Source organism: Pelodiscus sinensis, unplaced genomic scaffold, assembly GCF_049634645.1.
Source record: "Pelodiscus sinensis isolate JC-2024 unplaced genomic scaffold, ASM4963464v1 ctg39, whole genome shotgun sequence".
Lineage (NCBI taxonomy): Eukaryota > Metazoa > Chordata > Testudines > Trionychidae > Pelodiscus > Pelodiscus sinensis.
Genome location: NW_027466048.1, coordinates 1,005,490 through 1,021,900, shown reverse-complemented (window position 1 = coordinate 1,021,900; position 16,411 = coordinate 1,005,490). Strand labels below are relative to the sequence as shown.

The window sequence follows — 16,411 nt, the reverse complement described above, 5'->3', positions numbered from 1 at the left end:
TCTGTGCAGTAACAGCTGTTCTTCAAGATGTGTGTCCCTGCGGCTGCTCCACTAGCCTCCCTTCCCTCCCTCTGCTCAGAGTCTTGGCTACTCGGGACAGACAAGGAACTGAAGGGGAGGGTCAGGCCATGCTCACGAGGTGCCAATGGCACCAGGTGCCTTTTGTGCATGCATGGCCCAACTGACAACTGTAAGGAAAGCTCCGATCTCCAGCACCAGGACGCTGCGTCACCGACAGTGGCGCACCCGCAGGGACACGCACCTCGGAGAACAGTTGTTACTGCACAGGGTGAATAACTTCTTTATCGAGTTTCAACTGTTACCATAGGAACGAGCAAAATGGTGCATGTCCAGGGGATTGTAACAACTTCCTGTGGTCTGACAGTTAGGTACAGCCCCTCCGCTGGTTCACAGCAGCCACAAAGCCAGGGAACGATTTGGATTTACACCGGGGGAGGACAGGCCCCTCCCTGTGTGTCAGCTTAGAATGGCTTCCTCGTCGCTCCTGCAAACAGGGACTGATGCCGCAGGCACGTAACAGGCTGCTCCGAAGGACAGAAAACCATGAAGCCCCATAAAGTGCAGCCCGTATTTCAGCAGGCAGTTCCCTTCGCGCTGAATTGAAGCTGGTGGCTGGCCCTGCAGAGCTGAGTCTAACCCTTGAGTCCTCATGCAAATGAAATGGAAACTCTCTGGTGTGGTGCAGACATTCTCCTTTGGTTACAGGCAGTGATGTGCGCAGGGGTGAATTATTACAGGCCCTGTCCTATCGCAACCCACCTCTCAGTGCCGGGGTTGGGGGCAATAGGGCAGTACCTGTGCGAAATGTAACTGTGGGATGGCTGTGGCGGACTCAGGGCAGGGGGTGGGGATGTGGGGCATGCAAAAGTCAGGGCAGCAGGGTGGGAGGCTCAGAGAAGAGGAGGCTGCTTCAGGGAAGGAGGTGGAGTGCAGGAGTTAGGAGAGGGGGTGGAGGGGTCTTAGGGCAGGGCATTGGAGGAGAGGCTGGGGGTGGAAGGGCACAGAGCTGGACCCTGGTGCTCTGTGGCCATACAGTGCAGGCCCACACTATCCAGAGCCCCACCCTCAGCCAGTCTCTTATCAGTGTTCCAGGCTGGGATGCAGTGGCTTACTGCTACCTGTGTATGTGGGGAGAACGGCAGATGTATGTGAGGGTGTAGGGGGGTGAAAGGCAGGTGGGGGAAAGGTAGGCGTGGGTGTGGGGGTGAAAGGCAGGCAGAGGCATGGGGGGTGAAAGGCAGGCGGGGGCAGGTGTGTGTGGGAAAAGGCAGGAGTGTGCAGAGGGGAGATAAGTAAGCATTTGTATCTGTCAACATTTGCTCAGTTATGTTAATTTTGAGGACTGTACTTGCTTTGGTGAGTCTCTTTTCTGTTTAGCTTTCATAAAATCCTAGAATCCTAGGGCTGGAAGAGCCTTAAGCAGTCAAGTCCCCTCCCAGAGCAGACCAATCCCAACTAAAATATCAACTTTGTCAAGCCGGAACTTAAAAACCTCTAGGGATGAGATTCCACCACCTCTCTAGGGAACCCAGCCCAGTGCTTCCCCACTCTCCTAGGGAAATAATTTTTCCTTGTTCTGCCATCCATCACTACTGAGAACAACCTCTCTCCACGCTCTTAGGAACCCCCTTTCAGGGAGTTGAAGGCTGCTATCGAGCTCCCCGTCATTCTTCTTCAGACTAAACAAGTCCAAATCCCTTAGCTTCTCCTTGTAAGTCATATTCTCCAGCCCCGTAATCAATTTTGTTTCCCTCTGCTGGTGTTTCTCCAATGCATCAAGATCCTGTCTGCAATGGGGGACCCAGAATTGGATGCAAAACTCCAGATGTGGCCTTACAAGGGTGGAATAAAGGGGAATAATCACTTCTCTAGATCTTCTGGCAATGCTCCCCCTAATGCACCCTAATATGCCATTGGCCTCTTCAACTACAAGGGCACATTCTTGACTCATCCCCAGATCTTTTCCTGCCAAACTGCTTCTTAGCCAAAAGCTTCAGAGGGGTAGCTGAGTTAGTCTGTAACTGGAAAAGGCAGGCAGGCTTCCCTTCTTGGCCAGGCAAGGTTAGTTTTTTGGGATCCTAACTGCTGCATGTCATGGTCGTGCAGAGGAGTCCTGGCAGCTCTGGTCAGGCGGTTCTTCCAGGTCTTCACTCCTTCTGCTTGCTGTTCCTTTCTTCTTTCCCTTCCTCTTTCCCTTTTTTCTCTCCTGGCCTCCTTGGACCCCAGTTTATATAGTGAAGCTTGAGTCCTGCTTAGCTATACCTCAACCAATTATTTTAGTATAATTTTAATAACCAATCGTAAGCTATTGTAACAGAATTACCTAACCAGTCATGCACCACCACCTTAGTTGATTTACACCTAGCAAAATTAATTATACAGCAGACAGAACCAGTTACAAACCAGACAGAGATCAGACAGACAAACAATAGGAAATTGAGGGCAATAATCATAGAATGAGGATTCCACACTCTCAACTATGGATAAACAGTTTCTTGCCAGATGAAGTGCCGGTAAGCTAAGATTTCTCTACCCATCTTGAGATCTCTTTCTTTATCTGGCGACAATGGGAGCCGTTAGGACAGGATCTCCTTAGCAGCCAGGTACGACATTATTTTAATGCAATTTAGATGCAGTGTGAGTATGTGACTTCATAATGGAAGGCCATTAGCTGTAAAACTTGGTTACAGGCCTTCTAATATGGCTACAGAGAAAACATATTGTTACAGTCCCAAGTGCAGGACTCTGTGCTTGTCCTTGTTGAACCTCATTAGATTTCTTTTGGCCCAATCCTCCAACTTGTCTAGGTCACTGTGGACCCCATCCCTACCCTCCAACCTATCTACCTCTCCCTCTAGCTTAGTGTCAGCTGCAGACTTGCCGAGGGTACAATCCATCCCCTCATGCAGGTCATTAATAAAGATGTTGAACAAAACTGGCCCTAGAACTGATCCTTGGGGCACTCCGCTTGATACTGATCACCAACCAGACATCAAGCCTTTAATCACTACCAGCTGGGCCCGACAATCTAGCCAGCTTTCTATCTACCTGACAGTCCATTTATCCAATTCAGACATCCTTAACTTGCAAGCAATAATACTGTGGGAGATCGTATCAAAAGCTTTGCTAAAGTCAAGGCAAATCACGTCCTCCTCTTTCCCCATGTCCACAGAGCCAGTGACCTCGTCACGGAAGGTAATCAGGCTGGTCAGGCACGACTTGCCCTTGGTGAATCCATGTTGACTATTCCTGATCACTTTCCCCTCTTCCAAGTGCTTCAAAATGGATTCCTTGTGTGTCCCCTCCATGATTTTTCCAGGGACTGAAGTGAGGCTGATTGGTCTGTAGTTCCCTGGATGGTATGTAGTTCTTCCCTTTCATAACAATAGGCACTAAATTTGAACTTTTCCAATCATCTGGAACCTCCCCTGTTGGCCATGAATTTTCAAAAATAACAGCCAATGGCTTTGCAGTCACATCAGTCAACTCCCTCAGCAGCATCGAATACATTAGAGCCCAGTCCCATGGATTTGTGTATGTCCAACTTTTCTAAATAGTTCCTAACCTGTTCTTTCTCCACTGAGGGCTGCCCACCTCCTTCCCATACTGTGTTGCTTAGTGCAGTAATCTGGGAGCTGACCTCGTTTGACAAGACTGAGGTAAAAAGGTACTTCACCTTTTCCCACATCATCTGTCACTGGGTTACCTCCCTCATCCATTAAGGGTCCCACGTCCTCCCTGATCACCTTCTTATTGCTAACATGCCTGTAGAAACCTTTCTTATTACCCTTCACATCCCTTGCTAGCTGCAATTCCAATTGCGAGTTGGCCTTCTTGATGACACCCCTGTATGCTCAAGCAATATATTTGTACTCCTCCCTAGTCGTCTATCCAAGTTTCCACTTCTTGTGAGCTTTCTTTTTGGGTATGTCTACACAGCAAAGTTATTTCGAAATAACTTTCCTAGTGTCTACGCAGCCAAACCGCTATTTTGAAATTAAATCAAAATAGCGGAGTACTTATTTTGAATTTGGTAAACCTCATTCCACGAGGAATAACGCCAAATTCGAAATAGCTATTTTGAAATAAGTGCTGTGTAGACACTTATATCGAAATAGGGGGCCTCCAGCCTTCCCAGGGTGCCCTGGTGGCCACTCCAGCCTCAACCAAGAACACTCCTCTCCCTCCCCCCTCCCTGGCGCCCTTAAAGGGGTTGACTCTGGCAACAGTGCCTGTGCCAGCTCCAAGCCTGCCAGCCCAGAACCAGCAGTCACTGCTCCTGACCCAGTGGCCCCAAAACATGAGCCAGCAAGCCACTGGCAGCCAGCCCTCCACTGATCCCCAGGAGCAGTCTGCCAGCTCCCAGGAGCCTGTCAGGATCAGGAGAAGGTGGGTGGTTTCCTGGTCCAGGGTGGAGATCATGGACCACATTCAGGTTTGAGGGGGATGCTCCCACACCACCTGTGCAACCATGCATTCTCCTTCAAGTGGTCCCCGTGGGTGCTGCACTCTGGGTGCTGGTGCGTCCTTGCGCCGGCGACCGGAGACTTTTTCTAGCAGTTTCTGCCGTGCCGCGCAGGCGCCGTAGCGCCCTCTAGTCCCATTGGAATTGTTGGGCGCCTGCGCAGCGCGGCTCCTCAGTTCCTTCTCTACCGTCCTCGGCAGCAGATGGAGCCAACGCTTCTCCTATCCCTGTTTAAAAAATAGATGAAAATTCCGTGTTTAACCTATAGTTTCCTCATACTCCAAGTTTTTTAGCCCTCCTCTCCTCCCGTCAGTTTAAAAAAAAAAAGTTTCCTTGTTGCGCTTGCCGCTTTTCCCTGACTCCTCATGCCCGGTTCCCCAGGCTTCAAGAGGTGTGAGTCATGTCGGGATGCTATGCCAGCCTCAGACGGGCATTCCAAATGCATTAAGGGCCTAGGGGAGGCGCATCAAACTCAAAAGTGCCCCCACTGCTCAAAATTAACGGCACGGGCATGAAGAGACCGAGCAAACAGACTGAAGACCTTGCTCTATGAGAAGTCTCTTCGCCCATCCCCGCAGGACTCTCCTACAGCCTCAACATCAACTCAGCCAAGTAAGGGTATGGAGAAAAATCCTCCCTCTACCCACTCTGGGGCCGCGACCTCAAAATGGGGTTCAACCCCGAGCCCATCGCGGCCCTTGGCGTTGTTGGCCGCACGGGTTACCACCGAGCCCAGGCCAGGAACTTCAGGAATAGCGCTGCCTAAACCATCGGCACCGCACAAGAGAACTCATCCTGAGCCGTCACTGGTATCGACGGCACCAACTGGTTCGGCACTGGAGACTCCCTCAGTGTCAACCGCACCGACAGGCGGCCACACAGATCGGCCAAAACACCATGGGAGGCCGGCGCTGGGCCCGGTGCTGAAGAAGCATCGCACCGACATGCCACCACCTGGCACTTCGGCACCTGAGCGGCCCCCGGCACCGTCATCCCCGCCACCGTTGGGACCGACCCCGGCGCCGCCTACGCCGCACCGTGCAGCACCGACTGCGAGGCACGAACGGCACTGATCTCAGACCCGGAGCTGTACATCCTCGGCACCGCCTTCTCCTGGTTCTTCCATCCATTCAAGGAGGTCCCGTCACTCTTCGGTCATCTCTCGATCCCCCAGCGAGATTGGCACTGATTCAAGGAGCAGATTCTCCTCCCAGCACTCTAGTCCAGAGTATAGACCTCCCTCTTGGCAGCCTGCGATGGTTCAGTATGCATACCCTCCTCCTCTACACCCATGGTATGCCCAACAATATGCCTACCCACCACTACCATACGCCAACCCATGGCAACCCTGGGAGCGACGTTAGAAAAAGGACCACCATCAAGCGCCTTCAACCATTTCTAGACCTCCTCCTCCCGATACTCCTGCCGCCACTGAGGTGCTTTCTGTCACCGAGCCAAACTCCCCGACCCCCTTGGTAGCACACGACTCACTTTCAGAGGGAGAAACTAGATCGCCGCCTAACTTCTTGTCCTCATCGCCTGACGAAGCGGTCACACCAGAAGCTCCACCATCTGGGGATGATATTAGGAAATTTCAAGACCTTTTTAAAAGGGTGGCTGTAGCTCAACAAAGAGATCTCCAGGAGGTGCAGGAGAAACAATATTTCCTTCTCCACACACTACAACCTACAACTACCTCCAGATTAGCTCTCATCATGGACGAGGCTATTATGGATCCGGCCGATAACATCTGGCAAACTCCAGCATCCATCACCCCAACAAACAAAAGGGTAGATCGTAAATATTTTATTGCGCCAAAAAATATGGACTTTCTCTTTACGCACCCACCCCCGAATTCCCTGGTGGTGGATTTGGTTCGACACGAGGGCAAACAACCCAATCTCAGGTCCACCCCACAGGATAAAGACCATAAAAAAGTGGATATGATGGGGCGTAAAGTCTATTCATCAGCCACGTTACTCTTGAGAGTTGCGAATTACACAGCTATGCTAGCAGACTACGATCATTCCAACTACTCGAAATTACAGGATCTGCTCCAACAACTACCAGAGCACAAAAGGCCAACCTTGCTTAACATCATGCAAGAGGGTCATAACATCGCTCGTACAGCCCTACAGTCCTCCATGGACGTAGCCGACACTGCCGCTCGCGTGACAGCCTCTGCGGTGGTCCTCCGCAGAGCATCCTGGCTACAGGCATCAGGCGTACCAAGGGATCTGCAGCAAAAGGTTGAGGATCTACCTTTCTATCGAGCCAACCTTTTTGCTGCAAAGACGGATGAAGTACTCCACTCAATGAAGGACTCTCGCACGACTCTCAGAAGTCTGGGAATGTACACTCCCCCGTTCAAGAGAACAAGATATCAGCCATACCAACGCCAGAGAGACACCTTCAAGCAGTAACCCAGAACCGACTTCCACCCGAGACAAAGACCACAGAGGCGTAGACCCCAAAGACAGCACCAACAATGCATCACAACCCACCCACCAGCAACCAAACAGCAGGTTTGAAGGTCAGGTCAAGAGCCGCATAGCCAATCCACCATTATCGCCAACCGACACCGTTCAGTTCCATCAACCCCTCCGGATCTTTTTCTACCAATGGTCTCTCATCACTTCGGACAAGTGGGTTTTGGAACTGATCCAGTTCGGTTATTCGATCCCATTTATCTCCATCCCTCCCACCCACCCTCCTACCCTGTCCATTTTCAGGGACCCATCTCACAAGGCAGTTCTCCCACAGGAGGTGTCATGTCTTCTCCAACTCGGCACAGTAGAACAAATACCTCCTCAATTCCACGGCCGGGGTTTTTATTCAACCTACTTCTTAACCCAGAAAAAGACGGGAGGATGGCGTCCCATCTTAGACCTCAGACACCTCAACAAGCACGTGGCATACCACCACTTCAAGATGATTACTCTAGCAACAATCATCCCCGCTCTTGATCAAGGAGATTGGCTATCAGCTCTCGACCTCCAGGATGCCTACTTTCACATTATGATTCATCCAGCCCACAGACGTTTCTTATGGTTTACGGTAGTCGATCAACACTACCAATACCGGGTACTTCCATTCAGCCTATCAACTGCCCCGAGAGTTTTTTCAAAGACCTTAGCAGTGGTAATGGCATCACTGCGCCGACGAGGGACCATAATATTCCTGTACCTGGACGACTGCCTTATAAAGGGTGCCTCTTTCCACGAAACCAAAACCATGATGGACAACACAGTAGCCCTTCTACTCAGCCTCGGTTTTCACATAAACTATACAAAATCCACCTTACTCCCAACTCAGAGGCTAGAGTTTATAGGCGCTCTCGTTGACACAACTACGGCGAGAGCTACGCTCCCCGATCACAGGTTTGCCACCATTCGGGAATTGATCTCGTCAGTGTAATCAACTCCAACCGTGACGGTCAGACACTGTCTCAAGATCCTTGGGCATATGGCCTCCATGACCTATGTCGTCATCTTGGCCAGGCTCCACATGAGAGCACTTCAGTCGTGGCTCGCAACGGTTTACAAGCCCTCCAGAGACCAACTCTCCAAGCTCGTTGCTATCCCACCACGTATCCACAGTTCCTTGCTTTGGTGGACAATTCCACATAACATGCTGCAGGGCGTTCCTTTTCAGCGTCCTCCTCCCATACTCACAGTTGTAACAGACGTCTCCCTTATGGGTTGGGGGGCCCATCTAGGAAACATCACAGCCCAAGGGAAATGGTCTTTCACGGAGCAAACCTCCCATATCAACCTCCTCGAATTACGTGCAGTCAGATACTCATGCCAACACTTCAAACAGTAGATAATGCACAAGTCCATTACCATCATGACAGACAACACTACCTGCATGTACTACATAAACCGACAAGGGGGGGCTCGATCCCCGTCCCTCTGCTCGGAGGCGGTCAAGTTTTGGAATTGGTGTCTCATACACCAAGTCACCCCATTGGCCGTTTACCTCCTAGGTATCCTCAACGTCACAGCGGATGCTCTAAGTCGTTCATTCCAAGATCAGCACGAGTGGGAGCTCGACAGGCACGCCCTGACTCTACTATTCTTTCGGTGGGGCCAGCCAGACATAGACCTCTTCGCCACGAGGAACAACAGGAAATGTCATCAGTATTGCTCCAGAGGAGCCCAGGGAAGACATTCCCTCGGAGACGCATTTTCCATCACATGGAACGCCCCTCTCCTCTATGCGTTTCCTCCCTTCCCACCCAACAAAATAAGGACAGAGTCCTCAACAAAATAAGGACAGACCAGGCGTGGGTCATTTTAGTGGCTCCTGCATGGCCCAGACAGACATGGTACTCCTACCTTCTCAAGTTGATGCTGACAGACCCGTATCCCTTCCCTTTCCACCACGATCTCCTGTCCCAGAATCACGGCAGGACTCTCCACCCGGACCTTCACAAGCTTCACCTTCATGCCTGGCTCCTTCATGGCTCCAGGATGCCGAGATTACCTGTTCGGAACAGGTGAAGGACATACTGATTAACAGTAGGAGGCATTCTACCAGAAGGGCTTACTCATACCAGTGGAAGCGATTTGCCCACTGCTATAGTCGACTACATGCAACTCCTCCACAGTCAGCCTCTATACCTACCTTGTTGGACTATCTGTTATCCCTCAAGCAATCTGGCCTCACACTCAGCAGTGTCAAGGTCCACGCTTCCGCTATAGCGGCGTTCCATCACCCTACGGATGGCATGTCCTTCCTTGCTAATCCATTGACCAAACGCTTCTTTAAAGACTTACAAAACACATTCCCGTCGGTCCGTCCTCCTGTTTCTGTCTGGGATTTGAATCACGTTCTAAAAAGTTTGACAAAGCCACCATTCGAGCAGATGGCTACCTGTTCTTGGTCTCTCTTATCCATGAAAGTATCCTTTCTTGTCGCAATTACCTCCAGTAGGAGAGTGAGTGAATTGGCAGCCTTGATGGCGGACCCACCTTATACTGTATTTACAAAGGACAGAGTAATACTTCGAAACCACCCGAAGTTTCTCCCCAAAGTACCTTCACCCTTTCATGTGAATGAACCCATGTACTTACCTGCCTTCTTTCCAAAGCCTCATGCCAACCCAATCCAGGCAGCATGGCACACTTAGACGTTCGACGCGCTCTGGCGTTTTATGTCGACCGCACAAAGCCATGGCGGGCCTCACCTAGGCTTTTCATCTCCTACGCCAATAAATCTAGGGGACAAGCGATCTCGTCTTAGAGAATCTCAAATTGGATTACTTCTTGCATTCGAACTTGTTATACCTTGTACGACAAACACTTACCGAACAACATCACAGTTCACTCCACCAGAGCAGTGGCTTCCGCAACCGTCTTCCTTCAGAATGTTCCACTCCAAGATATCTGTAACGCCCCCACTTGGTCATCCGACCACACTTTTGCACGGCATTATGCACTCTCTTCTTCTATAGCTTCGTCCATGGCGGTGGGACACGCAGTCTTGTCCACAGTCACTACTACTCCAAACCCACCTCCGTGAGCCGACAGCTGCTCTGTAGTCACCCAGGGTGTGTCTAGACTACATGCCTCTGTCGACGGAGGAATGTAGATTAGACAGATCGGCAGAGGGAAATGAAGCCGCGATTAAAATAATTGCGGCTTCATTTAAATTTAAATGGCTGCCCCGCTCTGCCGATCAGCTTTTTGTCGGCAGATCGGGGCAGTCTGGACGCGCCGCGTTGACAAAGAAGCCTTTCTTGATCGGCACAGGTATGCCTCGTGAAACCAGGTTTACCTGTGCCGATCAAGAAAGGCTTCTTTGTCAACGCGGCACGTCCAGACTGCCCCGATCTGCCGACAAAAAGCTGATCGGCAGAGGGGGGCAGCCATTTAAATTTAAATGAAGCCACGATTATTTTAATCGCGGCTTCATTTCCCTCTGCCGATCTGTCTAATCTACATGCCTCCGTCGACGGAGGCATGTAGTTTAGATGTACCCCCAGAGTGGAGCACCCACGGGGACCACTCGAAGGAGAAGAAAGAGTTACTCACCTTGGTGCAGTAACGGTGCTTCTTCGAGATGGGTCCCCGTGGGTGCTCCACTACCCTCCCTCATTCCCCTGCTTTGGAGACTTGTACTCTAGCAGGTAGAGAAGGAACGGAAGAGCCATGTCGTGCAGGCATCCAACAATTCCAACGGCACTAGAGGGTGCTACGGCGCCTGCGCAGCACGGCAGAAACTGCTAGAAAAAGTCTCCGGTCGCCGGCGCGAGGATGCACCAGCACCCAGAGTGGAGCACCCACGGGGACCTATCCCGGAGAAGCACCGTTACTGCACCAAGGTGAGTAACTCTTTCTTCACTTCCACGATTCGACGATCCCTCCCTGGACCTTTTCCTTCAACAGGGAGGATGAATGAGAACACAACTTGCACCTCAAACTCCTTGATCCTTCTTCCCGGTGCTACGTCATTTGCAGTGACCCGCTCAAGATCATTCCTGGCCGTATCGTTAGTTCCCACATGGGGAAGTAGGAAGGGGCAGAGATCTGAAGGTTTGATCAGTTTTGGAAGTCTCTTGATCACATCCTGAATTCTAGCTCCTGGTAAGCAGCACACTTCTCGAGATTCCAGGTCTGAATGGCAGATGGATGACTCCGACTACCCCCACCCTTCTCTTGAGAATGGTGGTCACGGAGCACCCATCCCTTCATCTTCCTTGATGGAATGCAGGGTTGATACTTGGGCCTCTAGTCCTTTAATTTTCTCTTCCAATATGGAGACCAACATGAACTTCGTACAGATGAAATCACTTCTGTCTTCAGGGAGGAAGACAGGAGTGGAACATGCTGTGCAGGTCACACCAGCTGATCTTTCACTCTCCATCCTGTCTCCTTCTGAGAGACTCCTCAGATGTTGTTTTTATTGCCCCTGGAAGCCTGAAGAGGAGAAGTTAGAGAGAAAAAAGAAGAGACCAAAAAAAAAAGAAAAACACCAACCACTTTGGGGCTGCCCCCACTGTGAACTCCCAGGCAAACCCCCCTGTTTGCTGCTCACTAAGGGTTCAGACTAGGGATGAAAATGCAGATGAACAAAGTAGCTAATGAAGCCGGGATTTAAATATCCCGCGCTCCATTAGCATGATCTCGCTGGTGAGCTAGTTTTAATCACAGCTGATTCGAACCAGGAAGTGCGTGCCAGGACGCATTAATGTGAACCAAAGCCCTTGGTTCGAACTAACGTTACTCCTCAATGAGCAATGTTTTGTTAGTCTATAAAGTGCTACCAGACCATTTGCTTGCTGGGTTTTTTTCTGTAACAGACTAACTCGGCTACCCCCTGAAGCTCCATTTAGAAGGAGTTCTTGATCATTTAGACAAGCGGACAAACAAACTCTAAAATGCAAAGTAGATTAGATACAAGGCTGCTGATAGCTAATTGCTAAATTATTTGCCAGAAAACTGACATTTTCTGGTACCTAAGGGTACGTTTAGAATACAGGCTTTTGTTGACAGAAGTTTCGTCGACAGATACTGTCGACAAAGCTTCTGTCAACAAAGAGCGTCTAGACTACATCCAGTTCTGTCGACAAAGCAAGCTGCTTTGTCGACATGGCAGTGTAGACACAAAGGACAGTTTAGATGCAATAACGTCTTCTGTCAACAGAACTCTGTCGACAAAAGGCGTTATTCCTTTTAAAATGAGGTTTACCAGCGTCAACAAAACTGCTGAGTTCTGTCAATGTTATGTCGACAGAACTCAGCAGTAGTGTAGACGCAGGTTTAGTTTTGTCGACAAAACCCTGTATTCTAGACACACCCTAAGTAGCCCCATCATGGTTCAAGTTGTCCCCTAACAAAATTGGAAATGGTGCATTGCCACTTGCACTACTCCTCTTCCCAGGGCGCAGAGCGGAGCCCCACCTGCCAAGGGCCCTGTGACTCATTGGCCCAGCACTAAGGCCCCAGGAGACTAGCTCCTGCCAGGGAGTATTTCCAGTTTCAGCTGAGACCCCCTGGGCATGAGCCGGCATCTTCTCTGTGAGTGTCCCCCCTCCCAGTGCTCCCCAGGCCCAGCCCGATAAGAGACCTGCTGGCTGACCCTGCGGGGCCTTGGGCCGGGTTGCTGCTAACGGGCTGCGCTTCTCTCCCTGCAGACTGAGAGCGACGGCTGCCTTTCCTGGGAGGTGGGGACGGCTCCCTTCCACCTGACCCGCTCTGACTACCAGATGAACCTGGAGGCCATGGCCTCTCTCGTGGAGGAGGGGACAGGTGGGCCTGAACCCAAGCAGACCTGTGCACAGGCACCCGGAGCAGGGAGCCCAGAGGCAGAGGGGTCTTCCTGCAGTGACAGGGCCAGTGCTAGGCCAGCCCTTTAGAGATGGGCTCGGGGCAGCGTTTGTGGTGAGGGCTGGGTTCCAGTTCGGCCCCTCACAGGGCTGCAGCCCTCATGTGAGCTCAGATCTGGGCGCAGCCCTGCACTCCCCACAGCTTGGGGGGCTCAGAGCTGGGTTCTGGGGGCCCGTCTTTAACACTGGCTGATACAATGAGCTTCTCCCCAGCCCTGCCCCAGCCGGGGTCTGGACAGTTTCCCTGCCAAGGCACAGCAGGGCACAGCCCCTTCCCCGGACGTGTCCAGCCCCAGCTATTGCCAGTGACGGGCCCCTGAGCTGGGCCCGTGCTTGGGTCTGGCAGCACAGGAGGTGGGAAGCAGGGCTCCTGTGCCCTGTGACCAGACACACACAGGCAGGGGACTCTCTCCGGGGGGACGGGGGAGAGCATCTCCTGGGACGACGCTCTCCGGCCTCTGGATGGACCAGTTGCTCCAGCTGCTCAGGGGCAGACATGGGCCTGGCTTCCTGGAAAATCCATCCCTGCCTCATTTAACCCCCACCCCTAATTCTCCCCCAATGGCCCCTGCAGCCCTCGGCTAGCGGGGTAGAAATGGCTGCACAGATCGGTATGGAGAGAAATCCGGGATTCAGCCTGAATTGGGCCCGTCTCCCATCGGCCTCCCTCTCCTGCTAGGGGTGGTGATCAATGCGACCAGGAGCTGTGACATCAACATTGTGTCTGAAATCGCCACGGTGACCTTTGAGGAAGCTGACGCTGCCTACAAGGCTGGGATCCCCTACACTGGCAAGGTAATGGGATCCCTGGCAACCCATGTGCTCACCCCAGCGCCCTGCTGTTCCAGTCCTGCCCCACCCACCCCAGCTCTCCCCAATCCCGACCTCCAGCGGCCCCTGCTGTACTGTTCCTGCCACACACCCGCCCTAGCTCCCCACAGCCCCATCTCCATTCCTCCCCGCTATTCCAGTCCTGCTCCACACCCACCCCAGCTCTCCCCAATCCTGACCTCCAGCAGCCCTGCCACACACCCGCCCTAGCTCCCCACAGCCCCATCTCCATTCCTCCCTGCTGTTCCAGTCCTGCCCCCCACCCACCCCAGCTCTCCCTGGTCCTGACCCCACTGCCTGGTACTGTCTCCAGAGTTTCATGTCTCTCCCTTTATCTCCTGGCTCAGATGCTCCTGAAGGCGGCAGACGGCTCCGCACTGAAGAATGAGACTCTGTGGCTGTTTGTTAGCTCTGGAGACATTAGTGAGAACCAGACCTTCCTGACGGATGAGTCTGGCAGAACCTCCTTCACGCTGGACACCTCCGGCTGGACTGGGACAGTCGCTCTGCGGGTAAACAATGGGCCTCTGAGCCCAGTGGGGCCCCTGCCCTGCAGGCTGTTGTTGTTGTTCTGTGTCTCATAGTAGTTACTATGGAAGTGTCTAAGGAGAACCAAGTTTGGGCCCTGAGGTGCTAGGTGCTGCACACACCCAGAGTATAAACCATCCCCACCCAGAGAGCCTGCAGGCTGAAGAGCCAGGGCAGAGGTGGGTGGGGAAGAGGCAGGACCCAGCATCAAAGCCATCAGAGGGGTGGTGCAAACAGCATCCTAGTGCTGCCACTTCTCTTCTCAGGACCATGTGGGGTGCGGTTTAGTTAGGAAGGTCGCCCCCTTCGGGCTGCTCTGGGCACCCGCACCCACCAAAGATCCCCCAGCTTGGGGCCCTACAGCTCAGGGCTGCCCCATTGGAAGCACTGGGTTCTCTAGGCTCCTGTTACATATGCAGGGCACTGAGATCAACCAGCAGAATCAGAGCCAGCCCTGCCCTGCATTATACCTGTCCTGTGCTGGCACTCAGCACCCAGCACGCCCCTTCGCTCTCGGTCCCCAGGGGAACTTCAAGCAGGCGGGTCCCAGTGAGGAGCATGACGGAGTCTCTCCCTGTTACCCGGATGCCCATCACCGTGTGGAGCCCTTCTACTCCCGGAGCCGGAGTTTCCTGAAGATCCGCAGGCTGGGCGGGGAGCTGCCCTGCAACCAGGTGCAGTGGCTCCACGTGGACTATGTCCTGGCGAGGGAGGCCCTGCGGCGCGGGTCCAAGAGCCTGGATTTCATCTTCCTGGTGAGCCCCAACCTGGGAAGCTAAAGTGTGTGTGTGTGTGTGTGTGTGTGTGTATCACGTGTGAGCATGTGTCACATTATTGGATTTTAACAGGAAAATGCAGATCATTGTTGCATCCACTGGTGTGTGTTTGCCCCAAACGTAGTCCAAAGGGGGCCAAGTGAGGTGTCTAATGAAAGCCAATGCCATGCGGATTCTGTTTGTGCTGCTCATGAATACAAGTGATTTTTATATGTAAAGTTATGAATACGGGCTCTGTTCTTGTAGTTTACATGTTTTCTGTCTGGGAGACAGCAGCAGGTGTCAACCATCTATTGGGAGGGGTGGTTCCCCAGTGACTAGCTCTGCTGCATGGACATTGGCTCTCAAGTGTTACACCTGTGGAATTCAGTGGTGACCCCACAGACCTGCAGGTTCCCCATGGCCATTGGCCTAAAGGACATGGGCAGGTTAGTTGATCATGTGATCAGCTCCATTTTGGGAGGCACCATCACTCAGGAGAACGATGATTTCCCTCTGCAAGGGCAAGAGTATAAAAGGATCCTGGGGATTCCTCCATCTTGGTCTTCACTCCTGCCCTCCTCTCCAGAAGCACCTTGGCTAAGGACTGAGAGCCTGGAAGGATTCGTTGACCCATCTATGAAAGACTGGCCTAGACATTCTATGGCACCGAGAGTCCTTGGCACTTTGCACTCAATTCACTGTGCCCTGAGTGCGCTCAATTCACCCGCCTCACTCCCCAGCCATCTCTCTCCCTCAGGAAGGCTGACACGGGACGACATGGCCGCTTTTCATCACAGAATTCTTCTCCTACCCAAAGGCATCCTCCCTGGGAGCTTTACTCCGCAAGAACACCACATGGTCTGCCACCACCACACCGGTATGGCTATGATTGGCCATGCCCACCACCTCCAGACCCTGGCCAACGGGTCCCTTGGGACACCTGGTCCTCTCACAGGAGCCAGCACACCACACAAGAGACCGCCATGTTCCCCGCATCTTACACATCAGGACATGGCACCAAACTTCCTAGAGCATCCTCAGTCTGGCGAGGAAAACGTGCTTTCTAAAGGGGCAGGACAGGAGAAGACTTCATGCACTTCACCCCACCCCCAGACCCTGATTGGCCTGGAGGTGGGGGGAGAGCAAAGTCTCTCACTCCTTGCCCTCCAGTGTGCGAAGCTTAGAGTCAACTGCCAGGGTTCACGCTAACTGCTGTGCACTTCACCGGCCCTAAGCCCTGGCTGGCCTGGGGGCGAGGGAGTAGCAGAAACTCCATGGGCTGGATCAACCTGCTTGGGGGGCCGGATTTGGCCTGTGGAGGCCCTTTTGCCCACCCCCGAATAAGAGGGCTGACAGGAAATACTTTATCCCGGCCAAGGGGATGGATTTTTTATTCTCCCATCCGCTGCCTAATTCCCTGGTCATGGACTCAGTCTGGCACAAGGCAAAACATCCCAACCTCAGATCCACTCCTCA

The 16,411-nt window shown here is 52.5% G+C and overlaps 1 protein-coding gene across 2 annotated transcripts in view; it reads left to right on the top strand.

Annotated features, from left to right (window-relative positions):
• The window catches only part of LOC112545886 (alpha-2-macroglobulin-like protein 1), an 87,249-nt gene that overhangs the window by 16,307 nt on the left and 54,531 nt on the right, over nt 1-16,411 (top strand). For both annotated transcript variants that reach the window (XM_075918658.1, XM_075918657.1), the window contains exons 9-12: nt 12,627-12,741; nt 13,498-13,613; nt 13,997-14,161; nt 14,702-14,932. In XM_075918658.1, coding sequence (XP_075774773.1) covers nt 12,627-12,741; nt 13,498-13,613; nt 13,997-14,161; nt 14,702-14,932 — 627 coding nt within the window. The remainder of the gene's footprint in view (nt 1-12,626; nt 12,742-13,497; nt 13,614-13,996; nt 14,162-14,701; nt 14,933-16,411) is intronic.